Raw genomic sequence first — 12692 nt, 5'->3', positions numbered from 1 at the left:
CACTATGAGATGAGTGTGATTCCTGGGAATAAAACAGGAGCTGTAGGTATGTAATATTCTCAATCTTTACTTTGAGCTGCAAGTAACTTTTATCAGTGAATGCTTTTGCACAGGCTCTCTGCTCTTCATTACATTTAAGTAAATGTTTGTCCGTACTGGCTGATATTTGCAGAAGGTATTCATAGAAATATGTCAAACATGTTGAACAGGCCACAGTCATGGAAGCTACCCTCATTCATGCAGTGAGTATGATAACTAATACATCACTCAAAGTATTAACCTTGTAACATCCTTCTGGAAGCACCTTTTTTCATATGCAGACTTTCTGTCTAATTCTTTTTCTAACTTAATAAAGGGCTGTTTATTGGCATGTAGCAGCATATACATTAAAAACAATATTAGTTGGATTAATATCACGAGAAGAGGGGAAGCACAATTGGAAGAGAAAAAATGAGATTGTGTGGATTTCTTGGATGTTAGAAAACCCTGGATAAGTAAGTAATAACTTGTATTCTTCCATTTCACACAGATGCTAGCAGCCAGAATTTGCTTTCTTGTGAAATCTGTGGAAGACATTTTACACAGGATGCACTGGTAAAAACAAGACAATTAACCACTGAATATATTTAGTGACATAAAAGCAACCTTAAGATAATTGACCAAGCAAGAATGGAAAATGACTCTGTTAATGAATGAATTCAGTAGGCTGGTTCACAGCTGAAGTTAACCTTACAGCAGAAGCTTTCATAGACTGCAACTTTTAAGGAATTCAAAGCAGAAATAGCAACAGGCAAGTACTTGGAAGTACTTGTTAGTGTTTACAGTAAATATCCCTCATCCCTGCCTTTTATTCAATGCAAAGAGAAGAAAAATCAGTAATAAATTGAAGCTCTACGCATACCTCACGTATCTTAGAAACAATTCCCAATGTTTCCTTCACAACATTTTTACATATGTTAATGTGTTTCTCAGTCCCTTAGCTCTGGGCAGTTTGGACCAATTCAAGTTCATGTACTCAGGAATCCTTTTGAATATTGGATGACCATGCTACATTTTCACTTCCCATTTAAACTACCTTTAATTGCCACTCTTAGCAGCTGCCACCACATGAATATCAGTAAACACAAGAGCTGGGGTCCCCCCCCCCATTTACTTATTTTTTAATTTACATTTATGTATCATCTTTCCTGTGTCTCCCCACTCCATTCTGTCCTCACAACCACCTTCTGAAGTAGGTTAGACTGAGGAGACACTGTGAACTTCATGACTGAGTAGGGATTTGAACCTGGGCCTCCTGGGTACTTAGGTGTTCATATGCCTTCCTTCACCACTTAGCTAACATGCAATTAGCAAGGGGAATTCAGAGTTACAAGTTTTAAAAGTCCCTTGTTCAGGCCATTTTAAAGTGTCCAGGGTGGTTTATACATTATCCTCAAACTAGACTTTTGCCAAGCCACGCAGCCTTTACAAAGGCATTACATTGGACCCAGCATAAAAACCAAACAAGAAAAACCGATGCTGCTTCTTTTAAAAAAAGGTTTTAAAATCCCACTTTGTTTACAAGATTATATCTTTACAGGTGCAACAGCCTGAGCCAATCAAAGGTGAACAAGCCACTCGACTTGGTTGGCACTACAGCCAAATAATTATACCTCTGCTAGGGAAGACACACACACCTACCTTATTAATATTTAACTTGAGAAAACCAGAAGGATCCCAGATTAGTCAAATTAGGTACCCACATTTACTCCATGTCCAGGATAGAATTCAGACACAGGTAATTAGATATACATACAAGTTAGGCATCATCTCCCTTGCTGACTCCCAAAAGCTTGGGCACACTAAATCAAGAAGGCTTGACATAATAATACCTTTCATTTTTCATTTCTGGAGCCCTCCATTTAGAGCTCAGTATAACATAATTTTGATCAACCCTTATTTGGCAGACCTTTCTCTCTCTCTCCATCTTAGGCACGACATGAACCAATATGCAGAAAAGTCTTCAACAAAAAGCGCAAGCCATTTAATTCCTTGAAACAGCGACTGCAGGGAACTGACATTCCAACAGTAAAGAGGAAGCCACCCCCGAAGGTATTTTTGAATTAGGCATGCAACTCAACCCAAATATATCAGTTCAGGGATGTTTCCCAACAGAGTTGAGGGTGACTTATTTGCCAGACATAAGGACTGTGCTAATACATAGGGTTGAAATGTCCTGTAAAAGTTACTGTAGCACTGAGTCATAGATCCCTCTGACTCTGTTTCCCTTACATTGCCTACTAGGAAGTAAGTGCATATTTCTTCTTCCTCTTTACAAGCCCTCCAAGACCTCTTCATTCACTATGAAACTGTGCTTTTGGAACCATCCATTTGGGGCTCATATTAACATCTAGTTTAATTGCTATTTCCTGGTTCAGAAATAAAGAGCCTAAGGATACATTATGCTTGCCTCAAATAAGAGGTGAGCATTGTGATTCCATGATTCTTCAACTCAAGATTAAGAAATTCATCTACTTGCCCTTACCCACCAGGCTCTCTAATCTCTTTCCATCTATGCACAGGCTGCCATACCCTCCCTCTTCAAATCTTCCACCAAGCCCAGGCTTTGGCTCCCACCTAAATCCACCACGCTCCTACCCCAAAACCCATCCTTCCTACCCACTCATTTGTTAGAGGTGACACTGTCATAGTTATCTCCCCCTTTCTGAACCTGGCACAAGAAAACCAAGGAACTGTATTACCTGTGTTTAATAGATAATTAAACTTTATTATTGCTTGTTATTGTTTCATCATTATAATGCATTTAACATCTCTTGAAATTCTCTTTTCAAAAACAGTTTAGAACTATGTATCTATTAATGCATCCTCTGACTGAAAAATGTGATTCAAGTATTTCCTTTTCAGAGCCAACCAGAGAGAAAATCTAATTGGAGACAACAACATGAGGACTTCATTAATACAATCCGATCAGCCAAACTTGCCACTATAGCTATGAAAGAAGGCCGCCCTCTGCCTCCACCACCGCCTCCAACCATTAATCCAGGTTATTTACTTGCATTGAAGCTGTTCATCCTTGTTTAAAAATAGAGGGTTGGGTCCAGGCTCACATAGGGGCCAAAGATTCAGAGAAATCTCCTGCAGAGAGGAAGAGATATTCACTGCCTTCACCTGTGGGAACATCCCAAGGATACAATTCTGCCCATGGGCAGTCTGGGTCTAACTCAGAATCATTTGAACAATTAACAGTATACCTGAAGGAGCGTCTCCACCCCCATCATTGTACCCGGACACTGAGGTCCAGCACCGAGGGCCTTCTGGCGGTTCCCTCACTGCGAGAAGCCAAGTTACAGGGAACCAGGCAGAGGGCCTTCTCGGTAGTGACGCCCTCCCTGTGGAACGCCCTCCCACCAGATGTCAAAGAGAACAACAACTACCAGACTTTTAGAAGACATCTGAAGGCAGCCCTGTTTAGGGAAGCTTTTAATGTTTGATGTATCAGAGTATTTTAATATTCTTTTGGAAGCCGCCCAGAGTGGCTGGGGAAGCCCAGCCAGATGGGCGGGGTATAAATAATAAATTATTATTATTATTATTATTAACAAAAACAGAGCTAGTGGATAGTACTGGACTTCCACTCAAGGGAGTAATTTTCAACTCAGCTACTGTTTCAGTGGGAAGTCTCTCAACCTAATTTCTTCATCTGCAAGATAACAAGCATAAGCCTGATTCACACATCATTCTAATTCAAAGCATGGCTTAGCATGAATGTGCAGGCTACTGGAGAGGAGATTGTGTCTGCTTTGCTCCCCCCCCCCCAGTTGTTTTGCTACTGTGCAATGCTGAGCTAAACCACAGTTTGGCGCAGCATGTTGTCCCAGCCTGGGCTTATTTTAGCTTTCTCCAGCCTAACCACAAGCTGTAACCAAGCTGTCCTGTGGTTTGTCCAGGAGAGTTAAGCCATGAACCTGGATTCAGATGACAAAGGGAAACTGGCTCATTGTGGCATATTCACATTATTTATATATTTTATAACAGTGATGTTGTCTCCCAGGTACTATATAAATTGCTTTTATAGCCCCCGTTCCTTTGTTATATTCAGATTATATTCAGTGTCCTTACTGCATGAGAAGGTTTAATGAGGCTGCAGCAGAAAGGCACATCAATTTCTGCAAAGAACAAGCAGCCAGGCGTGCATTTGCTCCAGGTCAGAAAGGATCCAAAGCACCCCCTGTAAGTAATTTTATTGTATTCAAGCCATTAGTCACATTTTTATCCTATCCTTCTTCCAGGGGCTATATAGAATAATAAAAACAAGGAGGAGCTCTGCCAAATGTATCTCCATTAATTCTTTCACTTTCCCATGAATTCTGGAGAAGGGTTGCGGTTCAGTAGTGGAGTATCTGCTTTGCATGCAGAAGGTCCCAAATTCATTCCCTGGCATGTACATCTAGGACTGGGAATATCACCTACCTGAAACCCTAGTCAGTGTAGGCAGTAATGAGTCACGGTCCATGCCTAAGCATATATTTATATTATGGTCAATGAATACATGTTCATTGCAAAATTATTTATTTTCTACTAATTTTTGCCACTTTTTGCCACTTCACTTTAAAAGTTCTGGAGTACTCCCATTAAAAGCTGAATGCCAAATGTTTCCAAATGTCACATTTTTTTGAGCTATAGAAAAGACTGATGGATGAATAAACCAGTCAAACCAGAATTTGCAAACAACAAAAAACCATAGGAAAATGTGCAGAAATATTTTAACCAACAGACTGGAAGGTTTTCACCTTTTTTAAAAAATGCATAAATTATTTAGTCCCTGTAGGGTTGCTATAGGGGACGTGGGTGGCGCTTTGGTCTAAACTACTGAGCCTCTTGGGCTTGCCAAATGGAAGGTCAGTGGTTCAAATCCCCACAACAGTGAGCTCCCGTTGCTGTGTTCCAATAAGTTTGAAAACACACCAGTGCAAGTAGATGAATAGGTACCGCTGCGGCAGGAAAGTAAACGGCGTTTCTGTGCGCTCTGGCTTCCGTCACTGTTACGTTGCACCAGAAGTGGTTTAGTCATGCTGGCCAAATGACCTGGAAAGCTGTCTGGACAAACATCAGCTCCCTTGGCCTGAAGCGAGATGAGCGTCACACCCCATAGTCGCCGTTGACTGGACTTAACTGTCCTGGGGTCCTTTACCTGCCATAAAGCAATTTTTCTAAGGTTTTTTCTCCTCCAGTTTGTCTTGTTGAAAATTATGAGAGGTTTTGGGGAGAATCTAAGTACTCTAGCTAATACAGTACTTAATTCGTTCTGGAGGTCCGTTCTTAACCTGAAACTGTTCTTAACCTGAAGCACCACTTTAGCTAATGGGGCCTCCTGCTGCTGCCACGCCACCAGAGCACTATTTCTGTTCTCACCTTGAAGCAAAGTTCTTAACCCGAGGTACTATTTCTGGGTTAGCAGAGTCTGTAACCTGAAACGTATGTAACCTCAAGTGTATGTAACCCGAGGTACCACTGTACACAACTTCAGTTAGTGAAGGGCTAATGTGGTGTAGGATAGTGTTGGATCAGAGAAATGTTGTTTTGAATTCTGCTGCCCCACACTGCAGAATATTTGGGTAGTCAGCCACTCTTTACCTAAACTTCATAGGATTGTTGAGAGGATAAACATATGATAGTCCCAAAGCTCCTTAAGCTTTTTGGATACAAATGTGATAAATCAACTGTACTGCATAATGAATGTATGCTAAAACGTTCTTTATATATTTACTGCGTATTTTCCAGGGCAAACAAGCAACTCCCAAAAAAGAACCAACCCTAACAAGTGCTGTGGGAACACTGCTTCAGAACAAGACACAGGAAGGCACTGATCCAAGCCAAGTAGTAATAGGTAAGTAGCAAAAATAACGTTGAATTAATGCTCAGAAATATTTGAGGGTCACAGAAATTATTCCTTTCAACTGCACCTCCCAAACTTTAACGTTAAAACATTTCATTGCATTTCACATTCATTAGCTAGTATGCCCTATCGTGAAAACCACCCTGTAGAAGAGATTCATTTTTGCCGCTGTTGCATATTGCATGGACGCCTTTACTGTTCTGGTTAAGCCAATTTTGTAACCATTAGAACTACTCTAACAGTATCATAGGGCTTAGTAGGTGAGTTTTCTGTAGTTTACGATGGTTTTATAGACTACTTTTGAACTAATAATTTATTAATTGATATGCAATATAATTTGCTTTTTGGATTTTTTATGTAAACTATCTAGAGAACCTATTTTGGGGCTCAAAGGGCTAAGTAGGATAGAAATAATTCTAGAAACAGTGGAAGGGATATAGCATTTGGTTTGAAGTGAAATAAATATTCAAAATTATTCTGCTATATACTCTTGCCTTTGGTTTGTATTTTAAAACTGAGTTATGGAAAAGCCCACAAACTTTGACCAAGCAAACCTTAGCATAGGGATCTTAAGACTGGAAATAATAACAGTCAAGCACTTTCAAAATGCAATGAAAGTTTAATGCTTAAAGCTTCAATCCTATACTCACCTGGGAGCAAGCCCCACTGAACTCAGTGGAACTTACTTCTGAGCAAACATGTATAGCAGGGATGTCCAACACATCAATCACGATCTACTGGTCGATCCCTGTGAGGTTTTGGTAGATCGCTGGCCCCCTTCCGGCCCTGGCCCCTCTCCCTGCACAGGCCTCTATTGTTACAGAAGGGAAGCTGGAGTTTAGAAACCAGCGATCTAAGGTTGGTGGCTGCTTCTGTTCCTCCCACAGAAGAGCTGCAAAAAAGTCCCTAACCCTCCCTCCCAAAAAACGGGGGTAGATCACTGCCAGATTTTAATTCTGAAAGTAGATAGTAGTCTCTTGGGAATTGGCCACCCCTGATGTATAGGAACGCACTGTAATTCTACAAATGAAATCAGTGCTTGACTTTTTCTGGACTATGCCCAGAATGTATTTTTGCAAAGGATTTTAAAGAGGTATAATTAATTTGTTATTTTTAAGGGCGTGCTGCAGAAACCTCTGGTGGAACGCTGCAGAAAAAAGCACCTGGAATTCCCTCTGGGAAGGAGCCTGGGTAAGAAACAAAGTAACTACATCCCTGGGTTTGTACATGAGTGATCCAATCTTAATTCTCTTAAAAGCTATGAAAAACAGTTGAGAAACAGACCAGTCAAGGAAAAATGACAATTCCAAAGAACTTTTTATATAGAATAAATAAGCTTGTAAAATGTGGAAATACAAAACTTACTGCAAGTGCCAGATACCTTAATGTAAACATGACATTTTGCGATTTGTATCCATTTATGTAACTCATTTCTTCAGCATATGGCCTACAATATCCATTTTAGTAAACAAAATCATACAAAATAACCATGTATTGCTATACCAGCATCTGTATCAGGGGTATAAAAATAGATCAGTTTCTCAAGGTTTTCTAGCTGAACTATTTCAAAGTGGTCTTGATCTGTACCTTGAAACAGTCTTAACAGAGTCCACCTTCAGAGAAAAGAGAAACTTATACCATTGTATATGATCTGCTTTATTTCACAGCCCTCCTAAATTAATGTTTTACTGCTTTTAGGGTTCCAGTACAGGGCAAAAAATAAGGGTGGCATGTTGCCCCTTGCCTCTGAATAAGAGCACTTACTTTTTACAGCCCAGGAGTCCAGCAAACTAGTTCACCGATAAACATGTATCCTGTGTCTCATGAAACCTGTATGACTTTACGAACTATGCAATAATAAAAGAAACATGATCAAATTCCTGGGAGTTGACTCAATATTTGCAGCTGGCATATATACAATTGCAGCAAATGGTTATGGACGATGGAGTCATATGCACACACACATGCTGTAATTTTAAGTTCAAGCCAAGTGTTTCCTATTTGTTCACCATTACATCCCCCTCCATTTTATTTAAGTATTTCCCCCCTCATTATATTGGTTAGCTACATGTAATCATTGGGTTTTGCTACTAATGAAATAAAAATAATCAACAGACTAATCAAACCTAGGTGACCTTATGTGATGGATGTGGAAAATATGCAATACATATGTTGTGCAGCCTCCAGTCATTTTAATGGTAATTAAAAGAGAGGACTGCATGAAACAGAGTAACAGCAACCCTCAACTAAAAGTATGGGGGGGGGCATTGCTTCTGTACATGTCCACAAATATTTGAGAGCAATTTCGCACTTAACATATAACATTTTGAAATGCAGGTATTTGTTTGCCCTGTAGCTACCTCTGCGCAGTCCATTACAGATGAATCCCATGCCGGTCTACTCACAAGCAAGCCCCACTGACTTGAATGGGCCTCACTGGGTTCAACGGGACTTGCTCAAAAATACTGACGTCTCCTGTATAAATTAATGAATCACCACAAAACAGATTAGAAGGCGGAGTGTGGCATTTATTAGAGAGTTGCCTAAATTCCTCCAAAAAAAGTTACAAAATCTAGAGTGGGGAGGGGGAGGGGACGCGTCGCTTTCAGGCCTCTTCCAAGAAATTCACGCCGCCTCCGAGCAAGGGGAACCACCTGCCTCAGTCTCTCCTCACAGTTCCGGGCAGAATTGAGGGAAGTTCACAAGCCGCGCTCTCCGAAGGCGCCTGGGACTCGAAAGGAAGTTGGCCCCGGGAGCGCAACAAGGGGGAGGAGGGGCAGGGTTTGTTCCAGAGAAGGCGGCCTCAGGCAAGGGAAGAAGCCGCGTCCCGTCGGCCCTCCTCGTCGCGGCGATTCCCAAAGTTGATCTCGCCCCGGCTGCCGTTTCCCGCCCCTTCTCTCCCGGGCGGTGCGGGGCGCCAGGCGGCTCAGGCTTCGTCGGGCTTGTCGACGGGCGGCCCGCACGGCTGCAGCATCTTCTCCATGAGGTTGAAGCGGACGCGGGCCTTGCTCTCGTTCTCGGCGATGGCGAAGTAGTTGAGCAGGTCGAAGTGGCCCATGTAGGAGCAGTACGAGTCCCGGTGCTGGTTCACCAGCCACTCCCACTTGGTGGTGTCCGCGTGGCCCGTCCCGATGTACTTGGACTGCAGGTGCTCCAACTGGCTGTGGATCGTGTAGCGGTCCGTCATGGCGGCGGCGAGGAGGTACAGGAGGAAGGCGGCAACCGAGGCGGCGGCGGCGGGGTCTCAAAGCCGGCAAAAGCGATGCAAGAGGACGAAACCGTATCAGCTCGGCCGAATTGCCCGCCTCTGCCAGGCCGCCGAAAAGCACCTCACAAAATGGAGGCCGGAGGAAAAGGAGGGACCAGACACGCACTTCCTTTTCCGGATCAACCTTGGCCTTATTGCTCTTGCATCGTAAACGTTCTCTCTCTATGGTCGCAATTCGCCGCGCCGAATGTGGGGCGGGCCTTGCTCACGGCGCAGCCAATGTTAGTCCTCCCTGCCTGCCTTTTAAACGAATGAGGCAAATGCTTTCGTTTCGCATTCACCGCAGTGGTCCCCCCCCCTTTGTTTGTTTCCGTGGTTCTCGGTATGGAGAGCAGAAGTTAAAATCCCCTGTGAAGGTCCGTGGGGAATCGCTTTTTCCAAAGCAGCGCTTCCTCAAGCCCTGTAGAAAGAATGAGAGTGTGTGCTCATTAAATAAACACAACTTCATCTCTCTTGTACAAGGTTTATCAGGCTTAACAAACTGCATAGTCGGGGTTCAGCCTCGGGTCATGCGAAATAATAATGCGAAGGCGTGCCTCTGAGCACGCGCAGAATCCCTCCTCTCCCGAGGTAAGTGTAGTAATTATAATTTATTTATATCCCCCCCCCCCCAATCTGGCTGGGTTTCTCCAGCCATTCTGGGCGGCTCCCAACAGAATAATAAAAATAATAAAGCCATAAAATATCAGAGAGCAGAGACTGACAAACGAGGTGCCGCAACTTTCCGACAGACTTGAGCGCTGAGCCCTTTCATAATCTATATTACGACCTTTTTTCCTAGTTCCCCTATTCTGAACCTAGAGTCGAAATCCACCGTGATCACCGACCCTCCGAGGAAAGAGAGGTGACTGTGTCGAATCCCTCCCATAGGAAAATAACTTTTGCTTGTTTATTCTGCTTGCAGTCGGTACTCTTAAATAAATTCCTGGAATTACTGTGTAGAGATTGGTTTAAAAATAATTGGAAGTTTTGCCTGTGCAGTTAATCTGAATGGCCGCTGGATGTCGTAGTAACCTATTCTGGAAAGTCAACTCTTTTTTATTCTTGATCGATGCTGCAAAAGCCAGCATGACGGCAACAGGGCGTTTCTAGGAATAGGGGTTAATGTGAAGGCAATGGCTTGAATATTTTATCCAAATTATGAAGTCTATTGCATTACTGAGTCCTTTGCTAGTGAAGACACACATAATATGCGTGACTGCAAAGACCAGTGGAATGAACACAGCCGAAGCCTTCCATTGTTTTGTTGACTGGGAATTCACCTTCAGATAATGACTGAACATTTGCTGACATCACAGCAGTCCTTAGCTTTGGTTTGTTTTAAGAAAAAACTATTTCATCCAGGTGAAGTGGAATAAAATAAGGGGAAATGGGGTTATAGGGTTTTAATATATATTTTAATGAGTTTTCTAGTTTTTAGGATGTTCCTGATTCAGAAACCAATCAACCCAAAGTCAAGAAAATACGGGGACAACAGTTTTAAAACAGATGCAGTAGCCATTTTAGGTGATTCCAAACACCCAATGGCAGACATTTAGTGACTGGTGCCCATGGCACTTCTTTAAAATTGCAAATGTGACCACTGGCCTTCCAAGTTTAGACACCCCTGCTATACTGGTATTTTAGAACATTTCACATAGCGATGTTTTCAAATTATTTAAGCTAATAAAACTTTCCAAGATAAGTGATAATGCAACTCTTACACCTGTCTACTCAGAAACAAGTCCTACTAAGTTCAATGGGATTTAATACAGTGTGTATGGGTTGGATTGCAGTTTCAGAAAGTTCCAGGCTTTCAGGTTAACCCACTAAATACCAAGCTGTGTGAAATATACTCAGAGTTGAGAGTGGATTTCATGCTCTTTATTCAGCTTATAGTGGTGAGGAGGAATGGAAGTTCCCCCAGAATGTCTGCTTTATATACATTATTTACACAATGGCTAATTCCAGGATTCTCCTATAGGCCAATCAGGTTGTGGATTCACTTCCACTTGGAGCTGGATTGGGTGGCTCCTGTGGACCAATCAGACTGCTGCATTCTGGAGCCAATTGTTCTAGGACCAATCAGGCTGCTGCATTCTGAATCCTACTGTTCTAGGACCAATCAGACTGCTGCATTTTGGATCCTATTCAACTCAGTACATAACACTGTGTTTTCCCTTCTTTAAACCAGTCTCAGAAAACACATAATGTCTAATGAGAATCTCTGCATATATTTCTGCGATCCCAAAAGTACTTTTGGGAGCCACAGAGATATCACCAGTCACTGCAAGGTTTACTTGTGTATGACATCTTCACACAGCACTTCCATATGTCTGCATCTCATGGCAATTCATTATGTATGCTCACATGTTACATTCAACAACTGTTCATTCTGTGCACACAAACAGTGCACACAAATAATTCAGCTGTATACTTGCACAATTGTTCACATGTAACATTCAGTGAGTGTACAGTCTGTGTACACTTGCAAATAGTTGAGCTGATACCTGTCATTTCATCACTAACATGACTGACCAGAATGGCTCATCTGGAACAGCTGGAGCACAGATTGCTATTTGATATTGGTAGGCAATCTTGATTTACCATTTCTATAATTAATCATTATCACATTGAATATTTGGCAAATTCCAAGTTGAAAATTCAAAATGGAAGGTTATATACTTCCTGTGGCTCATACAGGCATTAATTTTACTGTCTCTTGGAAATAAACCACAGACTAAAGCCCAGCCTCTGTTAACATGCTGCCCTCCATATTTCTTGTGGTACAATTCCTAGTAGCCAGCTAGCACAGCTTTTGGGAACAGAATGCCCCTGCCAGACATGGGCAGGTCTGGAGCTGTGGTACAGAAGCATGGCAGACGTTCAAGAATCTGCTGTTGCAATCCTTTCCCTCTGAGTCCCAGACTCCGGCTGAAGTGGCAAGTGACAGCCCTCTGGGAGGGAAACTTCTACATACTATCCATCAAGATAAAGATCTGGTGCAAGGATAGTAAAGTAAAAAAAGAGGGCTGGGTGACCTTTGTAAATCAATGTACACATTGTGCGAAAGTTTTTATTTGAAAACTCATTGGGCGGTATTCAGCAAATTACTTGTGTGAGTGGAATGACTTTTGCTTGTGCAGTGGGACTTCCATGCCACCCCCAATTCTGCACCAGAGGGTTGGGGGGGAGGCCAAAACAGATTTTGGGGGCACAGAAGGGAGGAGAATGGGGAAAGTCCTGTTGTGCAAATGGAAGTTGCTCCACTTTCACAAGGAGGTACTTCATGCTACAATGAATACAACTCAATCCTATCCTCCATTTCTCAGTGTCTCTCATAAGTCACCCCCCCCCCCCTTCTGACCTCAGAAATTCAAGTGCCAGTTTCAGGGCTCTAGCAAATGGAGGTGGTTCAAGTCCAACGCTTTAGCCACCAGAACCCACCAATCCTCTTCAAGCTCCTCATCTTATTTCCACAAGGAAACTAAAAAGTCCAAAACTGCCAGATGTGGGGGATTGACTGCCCTACCTCTGGAACACATGGGT

The 12692-nt window shown here is 42.5% G+C and overlaps 2 protein-coding genes across 2 annotated transcripts; one reads left to right on the top strand and one right to left on the bottom strand.

Moving 5' to 3' along the window:
• Nucleotides 1-9: 9 nt before the first annotated feature.
• On the top strand, nucleotides 10-10099 carry ZC2HC1B (zinc finger C2HC-type containing 1B). Its single transcript, XM_077925335.1, has 7 exons — nucleotides 10-46; nucleotides 530-594; nucleotides 1972-2091; nucleotides 2905-3043; nucleotides 4100-4230; nucleotides 5782-5887; nucleotides 7015-10099. Exons 1-7 carry the CDS (start codon nucleotides 10-12, stop codon nucleotides 7089-7091), a joined length of 675 nt encoding a protein of 224 aa, XP_077781461.1. The 3' UTR covers nucleotides 7092-10099.
• On the bottom strand, nucleotides 7195-9083 carry SF3B5 (splicing factor 3b subunit 5). Its single transcript, XM_028723586.2, has one exon. The coding sequence runs from the start codon at nucleotides 9081-9083 to the stop codon at nucleotides 8823-8825; it is 261 nt and encodes an 86-aa protein (XP_028579419.1). The 3' UTR covers nucleotides 7195-8822.
• Nucleotides 10100-12692: the final 2593 nt, after the last annotated feature.

Source organism: Podarcis muralis, chromosome 3, assembly GCF_964188315.1.
Source record: "Podarcis muralis chromosome 3, rPodMur119.hap1.1, whole genome shotgun sequence".
Lineage (NCBI taxonomy): Eukaryota > Metazoa > Chordata > Lepidosauria > Squamata > Lacertidae > Podarcis > Podarcis muralis.
The sequence above is the reverse complement of the archived record's forward strand: the minus strand, read 5'-3'. Positions and strand labels throughout refer to the sequence as shown.

Excerpts from the sequence above, each read along its gene's own strand:
- ZC2HC1B (XM_077925335.1), top strand. The coding sequence starts at position 10 with ATGAGTGTGATTCCTGGGAATAAAACAGGAGCTGTAG. Across the intron at positions 47-529 it reads GAATAAAACAGGAGCTGTAG|ATGCTAGCAGCCAGAATTTG; the intron begins GTATGTAATATT and ends CATTTCACACAG. Across the intron at positions 3,044-4,099 it reads GCCTCCAACCATTAATCCAG|ATTATATTCAGTGTCCTTAC; the intron begins GTTATTTACTTG and ends TGTTATATTCAG.
- SF3B5 (XM_028723586.2), bottom strand. The coding sequence starts at position 9,083 with ATGACGGACCGCTACACGATCCACAGCCAGTTGGAGCACCTGCAGTCC.